The following is a 26,714-nucleotide window of genomic DNA, read 5'->3' as shown; positions in this document are numbered from 1 at the left end:
AAGTCCCTCCGCCCCCACACATCCAGGGTACAGAATATTTCCCATCCTTTCTCAACCTCAAGCTGCACTCGTGTACAAACACACATACGGACTTTGCAAGCAACCAGCGGGACTTGCTTAAGGTGCTTCTGAAATTGAATTCAGCCATTGCCTCTCTCATTCAATTAGCCCATGACTTGGGCTGCAAATCGGGCCCTGCGGGGTGACTGCACATGCGAGAGATAATGCCCAACACCCTCTCATGCGCTATCAAATTAGCAACATACATGAGGTTCGGTAAAACATACTGTAATCTACTCCAGGAAAACTCAAGGTAGGAGAAAGCTAGAAGGCTAATGTCTCTTACACATTTGAATTCACCTATTGAATTTTACTGCTCGGAACGCCATTAATATATATCAAATAAAACATTGTTATTAGAAAGAAGATGTTGCCCTGTGGTCAGTGTGGAGTAATGTACCAGAGAATACGAGCAGTCAAACTTGACTTATTTCTCTTTTTAAGCCTCAGGAAGAACCTCCAGGTTGAACAGTAAATAGCGGTCAAGAGGTCAGGTCCATTGCGGTTAAAGCTTTGGTAGACAGGAAATGATGGACTCTAACCCGAGTATTCAATCTGACAAACGTGAAAATGAACAAAGCCCAGTGGGTAGGGAGGGACAGAAAGAAAGAAAGAAAGAAAGAAAGAAAGAAAGAAAGAAAGAAAGAAAGAAAGAAAGAATGAATCTTGGATCAGATCTATTTTGCTGCCTTTCATGCTAATTTTGCACCTTCCATTTCCCATTTACAAAAGGAAACTTTAGATTTATTTCAAATTCCTTGATCAAATCAAATTAAGCAAAAAACAGCGATGATTGCAGGACTAGTAGAGTACAATAAAAGAATATTATGTGTAAGGCAGTAAACAGTCTAAATCTGTTGTTCATAGAGACATTGATTTTTCTTTTTTTTTGTCATGTCACACTGGTTTCAAATGGCTGTTGAAAATTGTTTTTAGTGAGGTAGTGTTTTTGACTACCCCCACATAGTGACATAATAGGGGGGGGTGGATGATGTCGCTGAATCAGCAATCTGACGATGCTGTGATTCTGTTTTTATTGGAACTGAACAACACTCAAAATGCTCAAATGACCACACTGTCCTGACCTCGGGCAGTGCTGCAGGGGTGCCGACTGAAAACCGCCATGGCCATATGTGGGAGTGTATGTGCCATGTGTGTATGTGAGTGTGTGAAGGGAGGAGAGAGGTCTGTGTATGCAGTGTGACTGCATGAAAACATAATGTAGAATGTGTATGAGCACACTTCCATTTATGTGCCGTGCTATGTGTGCGTGCTTGTGTGTCACGGTATCTGCTATAACGACAGCTTCAGGGCACATTAAAAGCCTCTTTTATCAGGAAAGTTCACATTTGTGATTGTCTTGCTCGAGCCCTTCAGGCCACTGGCGGCATGACTCAGACAAAGGTCAGCAATTAGTGCTCAAATTTAGTGACTTCATTAAACGGTGACCCATGTTTATCTAATTTCGCCGGAATCAGTGCAAACACAAAACATTTAAATAATACTAAAACAACATCCTCATGACCTGTAAAATGATATCATTGAAAAACAACACAAGATCTTGGAAGCCTTTTACAGATCTAATGTGCATACCTCATTGCATGCAGTAATTGCTTCTTTTCCACACAGCCATTAAACGATGTAGCCTCGGAGAAACAACGTAAATGGCATTACATTATGATCCAATAAGAATTAAGAGGCTGGCCATTTCCTCTTCCTGGTGATATAATCCTATTTCAGGATCTCCATCGCATAGTCCTACGCGTCTCATTCTCTCTCGCCCCGCTCTCCGATTCTCCCCTGAGATCCCGTTCGTTCTATGAGGAGGGCTGCCGCACATTGATCCCCACTATCTGTGTCAGGTCAGTGGATACAGCCGCACTCAGCACTTTCTGTATGCCGAGAGAGTACCCGAGGCTGTCACGGGCTGCTTTCCCTTACTATCCCTGAATATTCGCCCTCTCTCCTAGGAACAAGTGACAGGCAATCTTTGCTGACCCCCCTGGGTCACCGCCTCTGTGCAGAAAAGTTGTCAGATATTTAGATAATACGTGGCAGTACAGTATGAGACCGTGACGAACAAGATGTCTAAAGGCGCTGCTTCATTTGGCCCCATGTCAGATGGTTTTACACAAAAGCTCAAAGGTGAGTTACAGTGTGTGAATCAGTAAAGGGCACTTTCTGAATAAATATATATCAGACTTACACTACAAGCAAATGGCACTTTGCTACAACAAATTCCCCTTAGACACTAAAAAGAACCAACAGCCCTGAACCAGCTCGCTTTGACTTAAGACCTACGCTTAGCAGCATCCTGACCTCCATTATGTTAATGCCTATTCGCCACAAACCTAACTTATTCTGACAAAATGACAGAATGCCTTTTATTCGCTCAGGGGGGTGCTCTTCCCTCTGTGAACAAGTGTACTGTGTGGCGGTTTCAGGCTTGCCAACATGTGCACAAATGTGACATGCTGCATCTAGTCCTCGTAGTGGAGCAGGAGAAGCAACTCCTATCTTTGTCCAGTATCTCGAAACATAGGTCACTGCTAACATTGTCTCAGGAGGGCCATTTAACTGCATGGATGGACAGTCATACACTATAAATACCCATCTGCATACAGTATCTGGTGTACTGTACATGGACAAGATCAGCATCTCCGACTGCAGACTCTGTGTCTTTGTGGTCGTATTGATTTACCTTTAAAAATACATGTGTTCGTTCTTCTGACTGCCACAATACAGGAAACGTTATAGCACAGGTGAACATTTGCTAAAAGTACATGAGGTAGATTAAAGTTTTCTTCCAAGAAGAGCAGACTGCTCTTTTCAAAGTGATCACAGAAAGTAAGATTCCAAGACATGATATCAGATTTCTCTTTTGCCTTAGATGAGACTCTTTACTTCTTGCCTTCACAGATGCATTTCCTACATCTGACAAGCGGTGTTGGATTACTGCGGATGTATAGGTGGTACAGCTGTCATTTTGCATTCAAACTCTATATACCATCCGAGCGTAGATGAAGGACCTTGCTGAATTCAAAACTCAGTGTGTAAGTGGCTGTGTCTGGTTGAAGGTGGAGCATTTTACTAGGCCTGCCACAGTAACTACTTCTGTTGGATGGTATATTGTCTCAGAAATTGAGTTGACAAATGGTGTGTATTCTATCAAACATATATATATTGAAATATCCTAAATAAATAAGACATACATGAGATAAAACCACGCAACCAGAATGATACGTAAGTTTAAATGTTGGCCTTCCACGGGAAATAGTTTCTGCACCCCTAGCTATTGAGAGTTTCTCAATCTGTGACAGAGATGTATCTAAAATATTCTAAAGCTGTCCTTTAACAGACCAGTTCTCATGACAAGTCTGACTCTTACTGTGTTGTGCTAACAGTACAAAGACTAGAAAACCTCTATCAAAAAGAGTCGTACGAATCTCTACACTTTCACAGATATCCTAGCTCATGTTTCATTTAATCGCACTGAACACTCTTTTGAATATTGCAGTCAATTGTGCATACTTGACATACCACAACAGTAAGTTAAAAACCACCAGTTCAAAACACATTGTAAACTATTCTTGCCAAAAAAGTGATCTTTCCTGAGTGGCTCCTCTCAAGGGCCCGTCACACATCCTATAAGCCGGTGAACTAGCGTAGCTTAGCCTCGAACGCTCTCGCTGCCCAAAGTCTCCCTTCCATCCTCTTCCAGTGCTTCCTGTCCTCTCCAAAGCTTTGATCAGCTAAGCCTGCAGAGTTACAGTATCAGTCCTCAGTTACACTAAAACCCACACTCACACATCTACAACTGCGGTGGAGGCTCCAGCTCCAGCTCCAGCGCTAAGCCTCCCAGTTGATATAATCCATCCTTCTTCTTTTCTACCTGCAATGCTCCGGTTTTAAAGCAAAGATGTATTCTCTTCTGCCACCGCCTCAGACTGCTACAATGCCAATGTGACTGAAACATATTAGGAGTCTAGCTTTGGCCTGATCAAACTGGTTCCACACTAGCCTACATAAGATCTCATACCCAGTCTCTCCACGTCAGGACATCTGCTCGACTTCTACTGACTGCTTCTCCAAACCTCCAGCAACTAACTACCTCGTTGTTGCAGCACAGCCTCAGCTCTCAGGCCTGTTACTGTGGGACAGCACCCCCCCCAGTGCATCACCATCCCATCATCAGCACCACCACCCAGCTCCGCACCACCAGGGGATGGACTGGGCCTGCCCTGTCTACCCATGGCTCCACCGACAGGGGATAAAGGGATAAAGAGCCTCTGCTCAGGGACTGATTACTTACATCTGCCAGGCTAAATCCCAGTGCTCACACACGTACACACACACACACACACACACACACACACGTGTACAAACACAGCACAGGCACACACTTGGCCCGCTGCTAGCTGCAGCAAACGCACTGATGCATGTATTGTTTTCTGACATAAGCATGTGGTATGTGAGGGAGCCGTGCAGATGTGTGTGGTGTGCGTGTGTGTCCGTGTTCGTGACTTTTATTCATGTGTAAGTAAAAGATTATAGGTCAATAAACACAATAATGAGCACATGTATGGTAAATTGTTTAAAGCACAGCCATCACTCACTTCACATTATTGCTTCTATAAACATGTCAAAGGCTCCAAAAGCAATATAGTCACTTCAGCAATAACCCTGTCCTGGGCAACGGTCTGAGCCACCTGTAAGTGCTGAGACACACTTCAGACCATTTCGTCTGACGTGAACAAACAATAATAGTTTCTCATATCTTAAGATGTTATTGAAATCATGTTTCTCCCACTAAAGTCTCCGACTTTATTATTCCCTGTAAACGACAATATTATGTTGCGGTAATATACTGCCTTTTGCACTTCACAGTGTTCTCTGTGGTCTCTTGTTGACTTTAACCATGGCAGGATGTGCCAGACGATTTGCAATTGCCTGTAAATATACTAAGTTGCTGGCAGGGTCCTTTTTCAGTTATTGAAGCCAGACCTACCAGGCATCTTCATTTAAACTATTAATCTAGTACGGAATGCATGTCTACGAGGTCTGCCACTTATAGACTGCTGCAGGAGTGAGTCCGAAAAGCCTGGAAGTAAGTTAGCATGTTTGCACTTCTCGTTCCCTCGCCTCTAAATCATTGGATTTTGTTAATGGGTTTAGGTTTTAATGCCTGAAATAAGGTCTTTGGATTACATAATCTTAAGAGATTTTCATGTTTTGTTGCACCACATGAAACATGTCAGCTACAGAGGATGTTGGAGACATTAAACATCACCACAATCGTACAAAGAGACTCGCCTAGTCCGTCTTTACAGCCAAACTTTGGTTGCAAAGTATTTTAACTCTAACTTGTGGATTGATCAGTTTAAAGTTAGTGTGTAAATTACAGCGTAGTAATACGCATAATGGCAGTGAAGTCATGTGACGACGATGTGGGCCTAACATTAGATTTTTGTTTCTGGTGATTACATTTACGCTTCTAAGGGGAGTTCATTTGGGAAGATTATTGCGCTGAGCGAAACGTAAATGCCATAAACTTGTGTTTGCCAAAGAGCTCGTCTACCAGGTGACACTAACTTTCGGGTTCGCTTACAAACACTTCACCCCTGCAGCACTCTATAGGACAAATGAAAAGTCGGTGTTGACAATATATTCTAATTAGCGAGCATCTGGCCACTGGGCAAAAACAAGTTAGCGTTTGGTGCAGTGCATTGAAAAAACATGATCAGAGCTGGTCAAATACCATGGGATTGGAGGTGCCACGGTGTAGCAGAGTTTAGCCTATGACCACAAAGTCATCAAATAACACTGCTCTCACGAGTTCCCATTGAATGCCAGTATTAGAAAGCGGGCATCACCATCAGACAAGTTCCAGCGAGCGGATGTCAGGCTGGCCCACTGACCTCTTGCTTGCAGCTCATCTTTCTCTCACGGGGGAATAGAAAGGGGGAGAAAAAAAAAAAATCATAACTCTCATAAGAGCATATTAATCCCATGGTCTGAGCGCATGCCGCCAGAGAGGGCTTACCTCTGTCAACAGAGAGATGTGTGTGTGTGCTCTTTCACACGGACACACCTGTGCAGATACAGGACAAACCAAGAGGACCACTGCTGACAAATCAAGCTAAATAATAAAAGCAAGTTATTAACTTTGGTTTAATAGATTTACCTTTCTGTTGACACTATCAACATCCTTACATGTTGCCATGGCAACCATATGATGCAGCAGCCTTAAAACAGGTAATTGCACATCCATGTCCTCCAAAGCATGCAGCTCACTAAAAGCCCCCAAAAGGCCAATTTAAGTGCTGTTGACTGATTTTAACAACTCAAATGAGGGACGACCGTTCATCCTGGAAGCTTGTAGACATTTAGTGAGGACTCAACTTCAAGGGGGACTTCAGTTGGTGGGCGTCACACTATTGTCGTTACCGTTATTAAATAATCAGATGTTGATTTGGAGTTTGGACGCTTGTGAGATGCAGCTCCCTTCAGGGTGGGGTGGGGTGGGGGGGTGCAAAGAGCCAGAAGTGGAATCGTAGCTACATCCAATTACCGCCATCTTCAGGCACGATGAGAACAACCCTTTAAATCGTTCCAAATGATATCAATTCGTGACTTAAATAGCGTTATAGCGCACAGCCATGCAGATTTTACAAGGCGACGATAGCAAAAAAAATAAAAATACAATAATTATTTAGCGTTTGATTTAATTTTCCGACTGGGTGACTGGCGCTGAATGACATCAGCCTTGTCACTGTGTTTTCGTCCTGTGATTGCGGTAACTATCAAGCCGTCCAGCGCGGGGAGAGCAGGAGCGAGTGCCCGCACGGTGCCCGGGTGATGCGGGTTACATTTAAATGCACTGTGAGCGGTGGGCGACACAGGCACCCACACCTGTTTTTGTCATTTTGGTGGGTGCGCGACGCGCGCGCACACACACACACCATACATTGCAGGACACACCAGCGTTTCCCCCTCAACGTGTGGAGCGTGCGGGACGATGCGCGCGCCGCACACACACACACACACACACACACACGTACACGCGCGCGGGCATACACACGCTCACGCCTCAGCCGCGTACAGCTGTTTTAAAAACACACGCCAGAGACAATCGGCGTGCAGCTTAAATGCGTGGGGAAGGGGGATTTATTCTGCGTGTTTACCTCGGTGTCGTAGATTTTGGTGATGAGCGAGAACGAGTACTTCCTGGACTCCCGTATGTGCTGGATGGCCAGCTGGACCGCCGGCTCGATCCCCTGGCTGATGCTGCTCATCAGGGCCGACTCGTTCATGGGCATAAGAACCATGATGGGCAAGTTTTCCCCGTCCCGGGCGAACCAGCTGTTGTCCTGTCCGTGCTTGGTGCGGTCGTTGCACACCTTGGCCAGGGCAGGGTGAAATAGCAAAACAGAGAGGAGCAGGCATCCCGTCGGGAGGAACATCTCCCAGCCGCTGCAGTCCCTCCGGGCTGGAGCCATGCGACCGTGCAGGGGTGACCGAACGAGATCCCGCCGAAAACCCCTCACTGTTTGGGCATCGCAAATTCGGGCTCGTCCGGGATGCTCAGACGCCCGCCCGTCAAGGAAATCGTATTTCAAAAACAGAGCAGACGCGAGAGCCGCAGCAGCCCCTGCAGTGGGCAGACTGGTCCGTACAGATTATGACCGCGAACTGAGAAATATATATATATATATATATATTTCTTCTCTATGACAGCGACTCGGTGAGAATATTCCAAGGGCGCAGAGATTCGCGGCGCAGAGCTAGTGCCTCTCGGTGTCCGTCATCCAAACGATCTCCTCTCAAAACAGCCCCTCTAATTCAACCCCCCTTTTCACCTTTCATTTGACTTCACCACTTACAGAAAGCACAAGAAATGTCCCGAAGGATGCCCCCGAAACACAAGAAGGCACCCTCAGTGCAGACAGGTATCAATCACTTTCGCAGACAGTTGTTGCAGATACAAAAAATAAAAATAAGAAATGAAGAAAAAAAAAATCACCTCCGAAGTAAATTCCCAGCCAAAGAGATGGCAACTATGGGCATCCCGGCCGAAACGCAGCGCCGAATCTGACGAATTGCGAGACGGGGATGGGATACGAAAAAGAAAAAAAAAAAAAAAAAAAAAAAAAAAACAGATCAAAGCGAAACGGATCTGGTATGGAAAGCTTGACCGCAGCGGTCCGACGGGGAGATGTCGAGAGAGTCTGCCCTGACAGCCCGTGGGACTGGGATGCTCATCGCCGACGGTGCGTCAGAGAAGCGCTGAAGCTACTGCTGCTGCTGCTGCTGCTCACCGTGCGCGCAAGAGGGAGCACTGAATGTGGAGGAGGAGGAGGAGGAGGAGAGGAAACGAGGGAGGGGAGGAGGAGAGGGATACAACAGCCTGGTGGAAAGGCTGCATAGGCTTTATGCGGGGCAGACTCATCAGCGGCTTGACAGCCAGCGGCTGATTTACCGAGCTTTAATGTTATAGGCAGCAGACGACGCTTCAGACGCGCACGGAGCGGGCCAGTTAAAATCTATACAGGGCTGTGTACACGTGTACAGCTGTTATGTTGCGCGTCATGAAGCAGTCACGCCGAACACTCTCCTCAGAGCTGGGGTTTTTTTTGTTTTTTTTCAGCGACTCATTGTGAATGCGTTTCCTCGGGGATGGAGAGCTTGCTCCCACACAAGGCTGGGCTTTGATTGCCCGTGCAGCCCGCACCTGCCGACGTGCCCTTGAGCACGATGAGACATAATAATAGAAGGCAGTCGTCTCGACCCGAGGATGACAGGAGGATTCCCACGTATGGATCAGTAAAGACGAAATAATCAGAATAATCAGATTGTTTCTTGTTGTTTTTTTATATAGTGGTCTAATGAAACAGAGCGACAAAGAAACAGTGAAGTCAGGTTCAGACACCCTGAGGCGGGGAGGGGAGGGGGTTCCCAGGGAAAGTTCTTTACATTGGAACTGAGAAAGGATGTGAACCACTCTAGCCAGCGTGATTATCCTCTTAATAATATCCTACATTTGTGGAGAGGCGCGGCAGAGTTTCAGCACCATGGACAGCGGGAGAGTTCTCGCTGGGAAGCCTGTTCGCTGTCCATGGTGCTGGACCGAGCGAGGCAGCAGCAGCAGTCTGCAGCAGAGCCGCCGGACATCCGCTCCCGCTGACATGTGTACATTAGCCCCATTACCTGAATTTCCTCCGGGCAGACAGTACACATATATTTTTTTTATTATTCACGTCTCCCCGTGTGCGAGGATTACATTCTCCTACGGCCCCCAAGGTCCAAGGGGGAAAAAAAGACAATTATTGCAATGGTTTGCAACACAATTCATGGTACTGTTAAGGAGGCGTGGGAAGTGAACAGAATAGGCTGCCAGGGGGAGTAACTGCTCTCCACATGTGGGGGAAAAAAATAAATAAATCTGAAAGCCTTTCAAGTCATCGTCTGCAGCTGTATTTCAAACCAGAGGCGCATACAGTTTGACCTACGCAATTATATCACATGCACATTGCAATCAGCGTCAAGGGGCCTCCTGAATGAAAGCACAAATACAAGGGTAGGGAATATGTAACAGTCGGTACAGATGTGAACTGTGGCTGCATGGCTCCACACTGCCCACAACGCAAAGAGGAAGCCACACGTGTTGTGAGATATTCTAATGGTGAGATAATTCAAGTCCAAAGTGCAGCACAGGTGACAGGATGCAAGGTCTTCCTTTTTCAAAGGCTGATGATGACAGCACCATTAAAAACAGACCATCTGCACGCAGTCAATACTTTCCAGATGGCTACACTCTGTCGGCTTGCTATCAGAAAAAAAATGGCGTCAAGAAAATAACCTTTGCGTACCAAAGACTCCTAATCACAATATGATTCCCACCCCTCCTCTCACACCACCAATTTGCTCAATCTTCATTAGGGGTTTAAAGCATAAAGCTGTCACGGTTGATATGACGGAGCTGACCCCCCCCCCAGCTTCTTAAAACACAGGTCATTTATCACAAGGCCAAGCAGCTCCATGCACACAACACACAGAGGAGCCGGGGACAGCCCTGGAGGATTGCTCCAATATCTAGGTCTCCATTTCTCTTTGACAAGCACATCCTTTACCCAAATCAGGCACCTTAGCTCCTTAAAGAAGACAATATGCGGGAGGCGTTTTGTTTTCTGGCTGGCCACCATCTTTACCCTCGTTTTGATCTGTGACGTCAGAAACATCTCGGGCCTCTCATTGACGTGACATGGATAACTGGCGGAGGAAAGAAAGCAAAATAAGGTGAATACAGTAAGCCGAGGGAATTGAAGCGCATCAAAAACGAGCTCTCCTTTTTCCCTCTAGTCATCCTTCTTTCTGTTCCAAGTGGTCCAGATGAAGAAGTGGGTCAAGCTGTTGTCCCGTCTGTTTGTTTTCACGTATGACAACATCCCCTTCCTGCTCAAAAAACGCTCCTGCGGCACCCAGAGAGAGGAGAATTAGCAATACGCGATAGAGTAAAAAAGGCTGTGGAGCTGAACAAAGGAATCAAACGGCGTGTGAAACTCTTTACATGCAAGGTGAGGAAATTCAAATGGCAACTAAAAACATCTGAAAATGTGTCTCTATTAGCGTACAGTTTGGCGCGTATTGTAACAGCGTCAACAGGCATTTACAGGCACAATCAATCGACACGTCTACCTCGACACCATTTGTGGGTTGTTGTTGTATTTATTTTTTGTTGTTTTTTTTTTCTCCTGGCATATAAATGCTACGTGTCCTGCGAATGACTGTCGCAGACGCCCAAATGAAAATGTCCATTTCATTTCGGATTATGAATCATTCATTAAGCTTTCAATCAGGGCCCCTGCAATCTGCCCGTCCTCGGCTAAACGAGATGTCAAGCCAATATATCACCACTAATTGGAACACACTTGTGCGGTATGAAGGGCACACGGTGAAATAATTATGCAGATGTTGGCGCTTGAGCAATCAGAGATTTACAGTTTGCATTGCGACTGATGCAGCGACTCGGGTGGTGTGAAAGACATGAACTTCTTTCGTCTCATGCACCGACGATGTTCAAAAATCAGAGGCAAAACTAAGGAAGAGTTTTATGTGACCGCACCGCCAAACAACTGAGTAGGGGTGGACGATACTGCAATTTTTGGTATCGATCTGATACCAAGTAATTACAGGGCCAGTATTGCCGATACCGATACTGATTGTGAGGAATCAAAAGAGCAGTTACTTGAAAATTCCTGATCGTTAAATGATTTTGTACTTTTGCCACCAATTAGCTGATCATGATTATGATAATGATAAAGCACAGGCCAAAGACTTTAGCCAAATAAGAAAATAATATGTAACATAATTAAATCTATAACCTAAATCTGAAAATCTAAATAGGAATACTAATGTTCCTTCAATAAATATGCAAAAGAGTGATTATACTCTGCCATAGTCATACTTCAGAGTGAACCGGGAGCGCTGCACATGAGGTCTGAGAGAGACGCTGCAGTCACACAAACTCTGGGAAGAAATACAAGTGATTTGCTGAACTTATTAGAACATAAACAACAACAAAAATATCGATCTCATCGCACTAGTATTGATCCGATACCAATACTCACCTTGGTATCGATACTATCGATATTTGGATCGATCCGCCCCACCCCTACACCTGATGCCGGATGCTGAAAAGACGTCATCAAATCCACGCACACAGTTGGCTGACATGTCCCCGTTTAATAGAGATTAATGGGGTGGCCTAAGGACATCCCTCACCAAAACTCTTAACAATATACGCCACAAGACGCTCTATGAATTTTAAATGCCACGTATATTCAGAACGGGATGAATGAAAAATGACATTTCCAACGCTCTCATATTTCATAGCTCCGACGGTCGTGCTCACCAACGGGGTGCCTTGCTTTTGTGACTTGTTTGCGAAATGAGCGGGCAACCTGGACGGCCTGGCGGAGAATTAATCAACATCGTGACACTCCCTGGAAAGTCATTCTGTAACTGTATGTTTTTTAGTTTAGTTTTTTTTTTTTTGTGCTCTTATAAGCACAGCTGATCACATCACAACGTGCCGAATTGGGATGGAAAGGTTAGCCCATTTATCCATCCATCCCATCACTAATTCACTATTAAGCCACGGCGGAGACATTATGTCGGGGGGGTCACATTCCACATCCATGAGCAGAGAAATGGCATGAAAAGGCTTTGCTGTGCACAGAAACACACGGCATAGAATGGACTCCCGGTGCAGTACCTTATAGTTCAGAATTATCCCACACATGACTGATTTAAAAAATAAAAAATACCAAGGACACCGGGCTCAAGCTTAAAAATGGCGCAGACAAGTAAGTCTCCCATACAGCGGGGGGTGTGGGGGGGGACATTTTTATTATGAATCTCTGAGATGCTTCTCCCCCCTTGTTCTCGACACGCTTGCCCTGCCAGTTACAGTGGCAGCTATTTGAATAATTGCTTTCAGAATCCGGAGTCACAGTCCTGCAAATTCCATGCATACCAACAAGTTGAGGAGCGATTCTTCAGCAGGGCGTGTTCAACGCACGGCGGTGGAGAATGCATGTTTTATGAGCTCGGAAAACATGAATACACTGCTGACTGCCAACGAGGAACTTTCCCCTTGTGATAAGGAGGAGGAACGACTCGCACTGGCCTTTGTTGGGGGTTTTGCCTGATCCTGAAACTTCCTAATGGGAAGTTGTTAGAAGTTTGTGGGGCACGTTTAGTGTCAAACTTGCCTCAATGTTCTGCAGCATCTGTGGGATATTATCCTTCGAGATTCATCTTACTGAATGTTTTATTTGACTGCAACTGGAGGTCAAAGAAAAACCCTCGGAAAGAGTCTTTTACAACCATGCATTAAAACAGCAGATTTTTAGACTCTTTAATCACTTTACAAAAAACAAAACTAAAAAAGGAACTCACCTTGAAATACACGAAGCCAAACGTGTCACATATCCATCCATTCGCCAAGACACAAGCAAAGAACCAGCAGGACACGGGCTTCTCACAGGCTCAGCAGGGTGTTGAGATGAAAACGAAGCAGGTCGGCTAGGCAGTGAACATGAACAACAACCTCACAGTTTTGTCCAATTTTACAAAACCTCACTTGTTTTTTTTTTTGTTTCGCTTCCCTTCTGAGGAGGTTACGGGTGAGTCGTGCTTAAAAAGTTGAAGCAGTGGCATTTTGTTTTAAGAGAGCACGCGTCCCCGCAGGTGTTTTGACTTAAACCAACTGATTAGACATCTTGTTCGGTAGCTTGAGGTTTAAAAAAAATTCAAGGAATCTTAAAAAGAAAGAAAGGGTCGTTGTGTCACTGAGTCTTGCTTTGGTGCCGGACTGTGGCGACAGTGTTTTTGAAGTCTGCAGGGTGGTGGGGGGGAGCATGGAGAGACACACTGAAACTTTACAAATCTACATTGTATGACTTCTGATAAAGAAATGAAAGAACACACTTCAGAGAGTAGGTTGATTGCTGATTTTTTTTTTTTTTTCTCCAAATGATTGACAGGGTTCCTATCATTGTGACCAAATGGGACACGTCGGACACAATAATGCTGGTGAGACTGCAGTTACACCATGAACAGAGGCCTCTCCCACACGAAACTGAGGGACGAACATATCACTAAAAGTTAACCTACTCCGTGAAGTGCATTTCTTCATGTTCTGGTGGCACATCTTTATCAGAGGTCATGCGACATCGATATGTTGGGTTTTAGTGCGTCTCTCCGTGCATCTCCCACAGACTTCGGTACAGCCGTCATCACAGTCTGGCAGCAAAGAAAGATGTGGTGACGTTTTTAAGTTCCTTCCAAACATCATGGACCCTAGAGAGGCATGTGGACATATTTGAGTGGGCCGGCCCGGAAGTAAGCATCATCCTGGGTGCCTCGACAAAAAAAAGCCTATCAGGTTTTTAAAACTGGATTTTAATAGGGTTCTCCTGACTGACACCGTAGTGTATTTAATGTAAGGATGGGGCTTTTGTTCATCAGTTCAGCTCATTTCAATGAGCACTATCAGAAAATAAACATGACATCCACACCCATCTGATTAGGGAAAATCTAACAAAAAGTGCAAATGAGATCCTGAAGTTTCAAGTACAGTTTTGAGTCGAGAGGTGCAGTAAAAGTATCTTCATGGTTATATGGCACTTCTTGAGTATTACAGTAAGCCTTACAGTGACATAAATATAGCAAAACAAAACTGCTCTGTGAAATAAATTTGGCCATAAAAGCTGGTTAAAGCTAGTCAGAAATTAAAGTATTGCTAAGTTATGTGTTAGCCAGTTTTTACAGTTTTGGCTAGCTTCACTGAATTATGTAAAAGGTTTTATATCAACTTAAAACCATGTGTAGGACTAATTCCACATATATACTACTTAATATTTACTATCAAGCATATTAATTAAATAATTAAAAAACGTAACGTTTTCAAACCGAACTTAGCCCTTAAATTAATGTATGCCTTATCTGCGTTGTCTAAAGTTATCTTCAGTTTGTGGCTAAGCTAATCAGGCTAATGCTCTGCCTTTTTTTAAAAAGGTAAATCCAAACCAATAGGTCGTTTGAAAATAACCTTACCTACCTCTCTTTAGAACGCATTTCCAGGCTCTTTAAAGACTCTTCTATTCCAGTGGAACGAGAATTAATCCGTGGACAGCACAACAAAGACGGTTTGTTTGTTTTTTTACACTCCAGATAACAGTGTTCTTGTGACGCAATTAATCAAGACAGCTGCCGGAAGCGAGGACGCATCTTTAGCACTGTAGGATGCGTCAGCCATCTCTGGAGCTAACTGCTAGCATTTATTTGTTAGCATGCCAAAGCTTAAATCAGTTCAAATACAGCCACCATGAAGACTCTGCACAAATGTGACTGACCTGTTCAAGGCTGACTGGTGCTTCACACCACAGCCAACTTAATTAAGCTGTAGATTGATGGAAATAGCTGCTTGTTTTGTATGTGTTATCATCTCCACATAATACTGTATGATAACAGTAAACACTTTGAATGCACTCCATCTCCAGGTGTCACTTCGGGCCTCTGTTTGGTTTAAGAAAAAGAGTCACGACTCGGGGAGGCAAGTAACATTTTCTTTATTGTGCCTGGCAGAAGCTATTTTACATTCAGGCAAGATAAAAGAGTCTTTGAGGAATCAAAAGAGCAGTAAGTGTTGTCTGTGACCTACAGGGGGTTTTCAGAGTGTGGCTGGTATTTATCTTTAAGAAAAACTGATGCTTGGCATCGTGACTCGGAATTTAATTATCGCCGCAAACGTGGCAAATGCAGACACATGAAAGGCGCAAACTGTGGCTGGTTCACTGACAGACATCAACCATGGCAAATGAAGTTAAATGCTAGACTGCAGGGTGTACCCAGGAGTCCCAGGGCCAGAAGAATGCACAGAAAAATGCTCCTTGCATGTTTCTGATTTGAAGGATGTCCTCTGCTCTGCGCCCCAGAGAGATAATCTCGAACGGGCATGCTACATTTGTCCTGGTCAGAAGAGGTTATCATAGCCTTTCTTATTACATTCTGAAATTAAATCAAGAATATGAGAGGAGACTGTGTAAAGTAGGCCACTGCCTTCAAAAGAGCTTCAGCTGCGGCTGTGCTGTGGGAGGACACTATTTTGATTACTGTCAAGTCTTAGTAATAGCAAGAACTTGTCTTACATAATCACACTTACAATGAATGTTCACCGTCATCCACAGCATAGCTGCTCTATAGCGGGGCCGATCATTTTCGTTGTGGCTCCACGCGCCTGTGTAGGCTGAGCAGAACGGGATCAAACGCGAGCACAGATACACACAAAGATAAATAGATATTTTCCTCAAAATGCCGTCGCTCGCCGCGCCATTGATTCGCAAGAAACCGGCACATCATGCGCGATGTGGGCGAGGATTTGTGCCTTGAGATTAGAGGAGTATCTCCTCTCCGACATGAAGCACAGTCTGAAGATGGGGCCCGAAAACTGGCATCCTTTTGATCCATGCATGTTAAAATTCCCTCGTACACCAGAGAGAACTGTGTCTGACTCATGCTCGGCGTGTACTCGATCCCACCCACAGTTACAACATGAGTGAAAAATATCCACACGTCAAGGGGGGTTGATAATGCATAGTTTTCCGAGACTGATTGATCACTCTTGACCTGCAGAATCATATGCATCTAATCTGACACGGGGAAATCCAGGAACCTGGGGAATCAGATGAACAGAACTGTTCCTTTTAAGCTACACAGTTTTTCCAGACGTGCTTAAGGGGTGAGGAGAAACAAGATGGAACGAGTCTGCGGCAACGCAGCCTAACCTCAGGTTTAAAAGGAGGTTCGGTCTAAAGTCGGAAGTGACAATATGTCAACGCGTCGTCTCTGTTTTTAGTGGTCGGATGTCAGATCGTCAGCTTGATAATTAGGGCCCGGGGTGGCGAGAGAGCAGGGTAAACGAGCTAGTATGGAAAGCTGGAGTCACGCTATCACACATTAGCCCCAAACTATTAATAAAATCTGTCACTCTAATTAGTGGGTATGAGGAGATACATTCACACAGAAGCAAGCGCAAAGTATACCGACTTACACAGGCACATCCGCGCGCACGCACGCACACACACTCTCTCTGCTGGAGCGAGAGATCACATGCACGGCCATCCCCCTCCCCACAGCCACACAAAAGTCTCGTCCAAACTTTCGCTCGGAGTAATAATACAAACACTTTCAGGAGAGCGAAAGGAGGACAGAGAAGGGGGGCAGACGGAGCAGAATGGTTCAGAGGGGGAATTGAGGGGAAATTAGATAGGATGAGGAACAGGCTTATGGGGGAGAGGGGAGGGTGGAATCTCCATCCATTTCTCCAGGTCAAGTTAATGACAGACGTTTGATGCACGTGCGTGTGCTGCTTCCCAAGACCTCCCACCTCAGCTCACCCCGCCGGCATTAATTATACACAAACCCCCCCCCTTCCCTCCACCAAGACAAAGAAGCACTCGCTCTTCAAAGCCCACTGGATGATTTATACATGCGCGAGCCCAGTTGGTGTGGATCTCCGTGATGAAAAAGATGGCCGACCAGCACTTGAAGATCGTGGTCTCTCTTTCTCTTCAGCGGCGATTCTACTAATGGACGCGGGAGATGGAGACGTTTGTATCGACCGGCGATTGCCCGTGGAATGCTGACGTCCTAATGGCTCAGCAACGTGAACCGCGGAGTGCACCGTCCAGTTGCAGCTCAGTGGCAGGATTCACGAAATGTGTGCCTGTCCCTCACAATCCGAATGGACGCAGCGTTTCTTTTCTCAGAGAGCCGCACTCGCATCTGGGTTACCATCATGAGGCCCAGACGCGCGAACACTTCCTGGAAAGAGAACAGGCGTCTTTTCAAGTGTATTTTGAGATTTTCTCATCACCTGAGCTTGTGTTCTTTGGCAGTGTTCGGCTGCTCGGAAACACAGAACGTCTCATTTTCCTGCCAGTGATTTTGCTTTTGATGCTATTACGGTCACATTTTGTTCCCTTTTTAAAGGAGAAATTCAGAGCCGGCATGCTGCTGACAATAACTGGGTATGCACATAGGTACAGACAGATATAACATGTTCAGATATAGAAAGAACATGTCAAATGTACGTGTTCTTATAGCCACTTATTTATGCAGGGAAGAGGATCAAACTGCATGCAGACAAACACACGTATATATATATATATATATGCACACACAACTGGCTCACACACAAACACACATCCAACAACACTGACCATAATTGAAAGAGGCAAGCACACACAAATAGATGTAGATGCAGTGAATTGTTCTTTCACACTCCCCGACAGCCCTGTATTGCATCTTACGCCGCCTTCATCACGGTGTAACGCAAACCATGAAATGAAGTGAAAATTTCTAATATCAATTATGAATACCAGGCCCCATTCACACAAATATGCTAACCGAATCCCCTCTGAACAATAATGTTCACACAAGCCAGGACGGCGTGTTCAGCTTTCTATGATAGAGCCGGCGCTGCCGCTCGAGCGCATTACTCACGACGGTAAGGGAACATGCAAAATATTTTCGCAGGCAAATGGCTTAACAAATGAAAGCCATGAAAGATAGATGAGGAAGTCGCTGCTTTATTCATTTTTGATAGCCAGGGCTTAAGATGCATTACCCAACCAACACGACACGCCACAAGCCGACAGTCCCAGAAATAATGAGCTCGAAGGAGCATCTGGGATGGCAGAGGTGTGTGTGTGTGTGTGTGTGTGTGTGTGTGTGTGTGTGTGTGTGTGTGTGTGTGTGTGTGTGTGTGTGAGTGTGTGTGTATGAGTGTGTGTGTGTGAGTGTGTGAGTAGATTACGCCGGACAGTGGCTTAGAAATGCCGTGTTTGAGAGCGACAGGCGGACAGCTGTTGTCTCCTTCGGCCCGTGTTTTCGCGTGCGCCAAAAGATGTGAAAGAGGTTCCACATTAAAGACAGCTGACTCATGCCTATGAATATATATATATATGAATATATATCCACCTGCTCATCTCGAACTGTACGTGTGGAAATCCTTCAGACTACTCATACTCTGCCACCTCATTAAGTCACAAACAAACTACTCACCTCTATATTTACCCCTCGCAAAATATAAACATTACCGCTTTCACGCAAGCACGCACACTCACACCTGTTGAGCAGGTCTCCATCCTCTGTGTGTGTCTGTGTGTGTGTGTGTGTGTGTGTGTGTGTGTGTGGCCCCAGGTGCCCATTAAGCTCCTGCACCCCCCTCCTCCCCCAGTCTGCCAGTCAGGCAGGCATCAGATCAGCTGATGTGGCCAGATCGATAAGCAGGCAGGCACACTCTCTTCATTAGAAGTCCCCGGGGCCAGGCCACCTGCCACTCACTCACCGGCTCCAGGAGCCTCCGGCTGCTTCCACTCAATAGATTATGTGTCTCTGCGCTTCACCTCGCATCTCTTGTGTTTTGCTTCGTGAAAGCATGTTGGTGGAGACAGAAAACTACGCACTGTATCCGCCACGGCGCTGACACCCGTCAAGACCGTTATTCCGGCATCCAGTGCCAAAACGATGGATACGATTTGGGACAGTCGGCAGAATGAGAGGTTGGCATCCTTTGTTTCCCGCAAACTGTGGACACATTAAATGAGTGCGTGTTTCCGCAATCGTGCCAACATTTTTATGATACGTCATATCACATTTAGACGACGTGTGTGAGTAGACAATTACGCACGAAGGAGGGAAGGACTGTGTTGTCGTGAAAGCTACAGGCGGGTAAACCAACGCTGGGGGCGGCTTTCCGACATTCCTGAGCATGAAACCACCGGATATCTTTAATGAGAGTCTGTGAGTCGAGACATTTCTAAGCACGACACCACTGGATAGTTTTTAATGACAGGCCACAGTTGGAGACTGCGTTCCAACATTAGCAAGCATGAAACTACGGTGTGTTTCTATTGAGGCGTTGGGACATTTCTCAGCCGTGTCAGTGGCAGCAATACCAGACATTTTTTGCACAAGAGGCCCAGACAATTCGGAGCCAAAAAAATCAGGTCCTTCGAACAAAATGTCCAGTCGGTCTGGTTTGTATGAGCCGCTCTGGATATCATGAAACCGTGCGCCATGACGAAGAAGTCAGAGTCAGAATGCAGAAGGCGTGAAGAGGTGATGACGAAAGTAATGAATGACATGAAAAGAGTAACCGAGGGCAGGAGTTGTGACTTCAGTTTTGAAGGCATCCACAGGTGGCGAGCTACTTGAGCCATTCAAAGGGCTCTTGCGTCCTTCAGTGCCACTTGTTCGCACAACGCGACGCCGACAAAAGACGAGAAACCTTCAACATTATGACACTGAAGATTCAGATGAATAGATGTCATTTGGCTCAAAATAATAGATCAAGTCAGAGTCTGTCGTTTGGATTGTCCACCCTATCTCACGGATTTTTAAAAAAATTTTTTAAAGGCAACGAATGCAGCATGTTGAAGAAATCAAAGTGCTTAAGGTTCGTAATTTTAAGTGGTAATCAAAGAGCTGCTGTGGGAAGCCGTTTGGATGTAACCTAGCCAACCGTGCTGGCACATTCGGCTTCCCCCCCTTCAACATCGCACAAAGGTCTAATAGCTGTGGCACTTGAGCTTGATGAAAGCGGGCCGATGAAAGCGGAGTTAGGCAGCGAGAGGAGCTGGCCCTGCCACTCCTCCACATGTCTGCAGGCTCAGTACCAGCGAGCGGGCTAAACGAGCGCGGTCTTACATGCACCATTTTTCCATGCCGCTACCCGCCGAGCACCGCTCACCTGTCACTTTCAGGTACTATTATTCACATTTATTCAGAGCAGTGTGGGCACACGCAGCTGAGCCTTTCCCCGCTTGAAACGCAGGCTGTCACACGCATTTTCTTTTTTTTTTTTTTTTGCACATTTAGCAGATGTTTTTATCCGAGAAAGCTTGTGTTTTGTGCTCCTTTTCATTTTTCATGTCAACATCGGAGTGCAAGGGGCATCCGAGACAAGCGAGATGCATGCTGCGCTATTCATCAAGCCTGTAAAGCAGACGTTCCTTACGAGGCTGATGCGACCCAGTATTAAAACAGGTGCATAATGTTTACATGTGTGACAGTGTGTATGCTACAGTGTGCATATCCACTATGTGTGCCACCTTATGTGACCCAACACACAGCGACCCACTGCTTCATCGGATCCACTCTCAACAGAAGGGCCCAGCGGAGGGGGGGGGGCGCTGGATCGTACCACTGAGATCCACCCAGCGGGGGTAGGTGAGGTCATCTACAACAAGCAATTAGCGCATCGTCTGACAGTGTGAGTCTTCGAGTTCTTGCCTCTCCGCTGAGAGATTTCCGGAGCCCTGCGATGTTGAGCCTTATCGATCGGCACGCTGGAAAGGTCAGCGTGTTGGCGTGTTGCCGGTGACCCCCACCCATTTCCCCGCCCCCCACCCACGATGCACTGCTGCCCAACCAGGCTGGCGAGTTGTGCCAGAGGAGTCAGAGCGTGTGTAGCAAAGGGATGCCCTGCTGCTTGTGTAGGGATCTCAATCACATCCGGGCTGTGTTGGGCCTTGAAGACTGAGTTGCCATTTTGACACCAAAATGAGCGCATAGCTGCCGATTGTTTTTGTTTTTAAATGCAGGTTAACCACCTTGAAAAGGCAACTGACTCATTTCCCCATTGCTAGCAGACAAGATTTCGCTCTTGTTTGTACTTCGGTCTCTCTTTCAAACTCAATGCCCAGTGAACAATTCAAGGGCTGCATTGCACTGGGGGAAAAAAAGCGGGGGGGCAAAAATCAGAGTGTCCACCCGAGTGATGTCTCCACCGCTGCCAACTGGAGCTGCAGCTGAATGCCAATCGTGTCCTCTTTCCCCCCCCGGAGACAAAACCCAGATGTTAGTGGGCGTTGGGCGGGTTTTTTTCGTCTCGTGTGAAAGGGATAATAGCTAAGTACTAGAAGCGGGAGGAACCATCCAGCCTGGGGTCATGAATGTTTGGCCATTTCCTCTTAGCTGCTTTCAAGATCGTCTCGTCAGTTGCACCGTTCCTCAGCTCACCTCCTCCCGCCAAAGAGAGGAACCCGCCGCATTAGTACTTATTTTAGAAACCAAAACTGCTTGAATAATGTGTCCCGCGTGGGAGTGGGACCACGTCAAGAGATGCCCCCCCGATGAATATGTTTTATCAACACTGGATAAAGCACCAGCTCAATGACTTAGATGATTAATACTACGTGTTTCCCGCATCCACTGAAGTTAAATTTCCATCGCCAGGGTAAGTTGGTTGTCTGTCTGACCAAGCAGATCATCATCACATAGGTAATGAATTATGCAGAGGCAGGGATAGGGTTTTTTTTTTCTTTTTTTTTTTCCTTTTCCTAGACTTGGCGACTGCTAAAGAACTCTAAGTGCTGCCTCTCTCTTAAAAGAACATTAGCCCGCTCTCAGATGCTTGAGCTTGGAGCTTGACTGCTTCCTGCTACTTTTCTCCTCACCACTTTCTTATCCACTGCCTCTGCACCGACAGATAAGATTAATAGACTACAGTAATTAATTCTCTGGCAGGAAAATGATATTTAAAAAATAAATAAAGAAAAAAAAAAAAAAAGGAAGGACTTTCATTCAGAACAAGCTGAGAGTATGATAACGCGCCGTCTCGAGCACTCTGCCGGGTAAAATAAATCACAATGGACAATGGTCCGCTGAGACTGGTGTGTCAGGTTATATTCGGTATACAGATTCATGCATGCTCGCGTGCGTGTTCCAAAAGCAGAAGAGAACCCGTCGCAATTAACTCACACAGCTGACACCGGCCTATGCAGCGTGATGAGGTGTTTCATTCACACATGGCTACACCCAGACAGCAAGGGATCTGTTCATTTGACCTGCATCGCTACTCCCCCCACCTTAAGTGAAAAAGCCCCAAAAGAGAAGGCAGAATTCAATTTAATCATACACTGTGAACAGCAGTGTCAACGCCTTTAGCACTCCAAATCAGGAGCACGTCAAGGTGCGGGACCGCTCGAATCTCCTGGGAGGCTGATGTGGAAGTAATAAAAAGTCCGCACGGGGTCTAAAATCAACTCACGCGAGGAATCCTACTCATAAACTGAGCGCAGGTCATTTCTCTGATGCCTCTGAGGAAATGCGGGCCACCTGATCTGAGATGCGTCGCAGTGGGATTGGGAAACGCATCATGGTATTTTGATATTTAGGGTGGTTAAGATTTTTTTTAAAAAGCCACGAAAGCATACTCCAACCTTTCTGTTAAATATGGCGCTAGTTAGCTTAGCTTCGCAAAAAGAGAGGAAACAGGTCAAAAGGCAATAGCCTGAAGGTAAATCTGTCTAATAGCGCCTCCAAATTCTCCCTAATCAACACCGTTATGGCCTTGTTTGGTTAATCTGGACAAAAACGGAGTGTAAAAATTACAATTTGTGGTTAATGAGAGCGCCGGACTACCACTCGGCCTGGTGCAGTGATTTCAGTCTTTGCATCGTCGCGAGGTTGCCTTGCAGCCAAGATGAGACTCCAGGGGAAGAAACAGTCCAGCATATTGACATTAAATGACAACTTTTTTTCTCTACATGTAATATATTACACAGATAACTAGTTAATTGATGGGCTTCCGAGATGCTCGTAGCTGAATTGTGTTACCTTCAGACAGTTGTTTTCCGGTCTTTGTGCTAAGCTAGGATAACGGCATCCTGACGCGTGGTAGCTCACCTGAGTAGGACTGCACGCATCAAACAGTATCCCACAAGGCACGGCTAGCTTTTCATTGTCAGCTTTAATGTTGCAAGAAAGCACTGGTAGCAAGCTGCGGTTTGATTGATAAATCAGTTAAGCTGAACATAACCAGTAGAGCTGGCTAAAAAGTAATGAATGCATCATTAACTTTACTTGAAACGTTTTTTTTTAAACAAGATTAATTTTGTGCTATTTGAAAAAAATGGATGGATTAATGGATTGCAAGTATCATTTATGAATTTCAAAAAGGCTAGCTTTGCTTATTAAGTAGTATTAGTATTAGTAGATATAGTATTATATTAGTTTTTTGATTTATTATTTTAATACATTAACCGTCCAAATGGCTCCAAATAGTTTCAGGTTTCCTTTATAGCTAGTGTAGGTTCTTTTGTATTTTTGCAGATCAAATACTAAAATAATTGAACAATTTGTACATTTGCATGAAATACAGTTGAAGCAATACACAGTGTGCCCATGAATGGTCTTCTAGGGTTAGGGTTAGGGTTATCCAGTCTAATCTAATGTAAAATCTTTTTGTGGCCATCGTGGGCAACCTGTGTTGCACCAAGATCGTCCATGTAGTCATTTGTAATTAAGTCATATGTCCATCTCTAATTCATACGCATGAGTGTGTTCAGTCAGTTGTCGGCAGTGCGACTTGGCGGGCTGCGCTGGGAGCAACAAGCAAACAGAATCCCATTTAGGGACACCAGATTCCAAGGGCCAACCCTCGGAAGTGGGACCGACCGCTCATCTAACCTCTCAGCAAGAAAGCGAATAAGCGTATTTCCCAAAAATGTCAAGAGCAGAAAGTATGGCAGGAAGCTGGTGGTCTCAGTCCGTTTTTTGGTCGGAGCCTGAATGGAGAAGGGAACCTGTAGAATCGTAAATAGAACCGCAGATCCCCGTCTACGTAATTGTAAACTACCGCTGCTGCTTCTCCCATTTCCCCCTTTCACAACCTGAAACCGTGAAACAGCTCCAGGCCACTATGTAGACCTGAATATAGGGTATGTGTTGGAAAGGATTAATAATATCCAAAAAGCTGGGTGTAAACTTGACCAAGCTGAGGCGAGCTTGATCGAATGTCCAGAAACCCAGTGCGCGAGGGGGAAAATGAATCAACCACGTCTCATTTTGTCCGAGGGAAATACATACGGCGCATTTCCCCGGGGGGGTGGGGTTGGCAGTCCATTTACCAAGCAATCAAGTAATCTGATGAAGTGAAATGAATGGGAGAAGGGGTGGAATGGTTAATCGCCTGTGGAAGCGTTTTATCTCGTTGGAACACATTAAAGAGGTACCCTGTCAATGTAGGCTACGTTGGGGGAGGCTGTGAAAAATCACAGGCTGCCGGGGTGTGAATCAATGCGACTCTCGTGTTCTCTTTCTGCAAAGTACATCGTTTCTGCCAAATGTGACTTTGCTCTCAGGTTTCAGAACCGCATCCGACGGGGAGGAAAAAAAAAAAAAAGTCACGTATGAAGGGGGGGTTGGGGGGGCTGCAGCAGGGAAAACATCGGCATCCGAGGAGCGAAACAACAACAAGGGAAGATGTGCACGGAATGAGAAGCACAGTTCAGAGCGTTGTCTTCGTTCCTATTTATATCCCGGGCCGTGTCATCTACGTTACGAAATAACGCGGGGACAGGCTCCAGTTTTTGGTGGACAGGGTGCGATACGAGCTGCGACTGTTCTCCGCACCCTCGCCGTGGAAATGCCTCCCCTCATTAAAATGCACGGTAGGGACGACTCCTTGAAGGGAGCCGGATCCAAACGCCCCATCTTATTGCTTATTAGATCTATCTGCAGAATAATTACAAGAATAATGATGAGATTAGAATCAAACTTAAGACGCCCCACCAGCACAGTGCCGCTCCACATGTGCCGTCGGTTTAGCGGCGCGAAACCACTTGCGCTCCAGCGCGAATGTCAGTTGACTTGCATTGTAAACCTGACATGAGGTGACACCACACCCCCCTGATTTCATCAGTGAAGTCGCCACTTTTAATTCACCCTTCGAATGAAGTGTGTTATTTAGATTAAGTGACCTTACCTTCAGTGCAATTACACACACCGTCACGGGAGATCTGCTTTCTTCAAACCGCGGTGTACCACAGCATCCAAGAAGGCAAAACCAAAAGCCTCAAAAAGGCCGATTCCAGGAGTCTAGATTCTGTCAGAAACGCATGATTGAATTCCCCTCAGACAGATGATACATTATTCAACAAGTCAGCTGATCAAATTATCGAACAACACGAGAGAAACTGCTCCTGGGTACGTCTTCTGAATGAAACCTTCACACTGTGCGGAAAAAAAAAACAAAGACATTATTAAGAAAACCTCCACACCACCATAAGGAAAAAAATGCACCTGAGGTCATTTTCAGATTGAAATTTAATACATCCGTCCACTGACAAAAGATACTAATCTGAACATAGAGAGTAACGCCAATGCTAGCGCCTCTGTAGCACTGTCCTTTTCTGAGGCACAGCACTGTGTTTATTTGGCTAAATGCTAAGGCTAGCGTGTCGCCAACAACACCTGAACGTGCTGTTTAGACGGTACGTTTACCAAATACTGTCATATGTGTAATTTATTGTAGTTCCTTAACTGTTGTGTATTATGGTTTTATAATGCCGACCACTGAAAAGCTGTTTATTCTAAATACGCCATACAAGCTCAATTAGGGACAACAGTTGAAAATTAGCAATAGCTACAAAATGGATTGGAACTGTGACCAACTGCATCATCCCTATCATACGTTAAAAAAAAAAAAATACTGCATTTCAGTTTGTGTGTTAGCAACATGCTATCATTTGCTAATTCCCCTCAAACGCACTGCCAAAGCTGATACGTCCAGTTTTGAGAGGTGCGCACTGGACAAATGGACAAATTTTGTGTCGATGACTCCAAGACACAAGATGATCTGTGCTGTACTGTAGTTTCATGGCAATCCATCCAAAACCTGTTAAGATGTTTCAGTTTTTGACCAAAGCAATGAACCAATCCATGCAACACTGCCAGCGCGAAACTCAAACTGCTCAAAAGCAAAAGATAACTTTTCTGTGCTGATCCGAATGTGTCCCATCTGTTCGAAAGAATCGAGAACAGAAGAACAGAAACAAGAGAGAGTGGCGGTTGATCAGGAAAAAACAAAAAAACAAAAAAAACACCTGTTGCATTCCTCAGTCTGCGACAGAGCGGCCGTGGTCAGAATCATCTGTGTAGCGAGTCTGTGCAAAGTGACAAGTGGCTCATTATCAGGGACTAGTCCAGTGATGTCATTAACAAAGCCACGGTCCACCAATTTACAGCTAGAGTGACAGTAATTGAAAAGGGGTGAGAAAGCATCCGCAATCACCTCCATA

At 45.5% G+C, this 26,714-nt stretch overlaps 1 protein-coding gene across 4 annotated transcripts in view; it reads right to left on the bottom strand.

The window, feature by feature from the left end:
* Window positions 1-17,625, bottom strand: part of gabbr2 (gamma-aminobutyric acid (GABA) B receptor, 2) — a 197,073-nt gene extending 179,448 nt beyond the window's left edge. The window contains exons 1-2 of one of the 4 annotated variants that reach the window (XM_037093801.1): window positions 14,680-17,625; window positions 13,021-13,146 (exon numbers count right to left, since the gene is read on the bottom strand). Coding sequence is in view for 1 of the 4 variants with exons in the window: in XM_037093798.1 (XP_036949693.1) it covers window positions 7,245-7,559 (315 nt within the window). In the remaining 3 variants the exon portion in view is untranslated. Of the gene's footprint in view, window positions 1-7,244; window positions 7,560-13,020; window positions 13,924-14,525; window positions 14,634-14,679 lie in introns of those variants that run through there. The other 3 variants (XM_037093800.1, XM_037093799.1, XM_037093798.1) reach the window with 3 other exon arrangements.
* Window positions 17,626-26,714: the final 9,089 nt, after the last annotated feature.

The sequence above is a fragment of the Acanthopagrus latus genome, chromosome 3 (genome assembly GCF_904848185.1).
Source record: "Acanthopagrus latus isolate v.2019 chromosome 3, fAcaLat1.1, whole genome shotgun sequence".
NCBI classification, from domain to species: domain Eukaryota; kingdom Metazoa; phylum Chordata; class Actinopteri; order Spariformes; family Sparidae; genus Acanthopagrus; species Acanthopagrus latus.
This window is presented reverse-complemented; position numbering and strand designations above follow the sequence as displayed.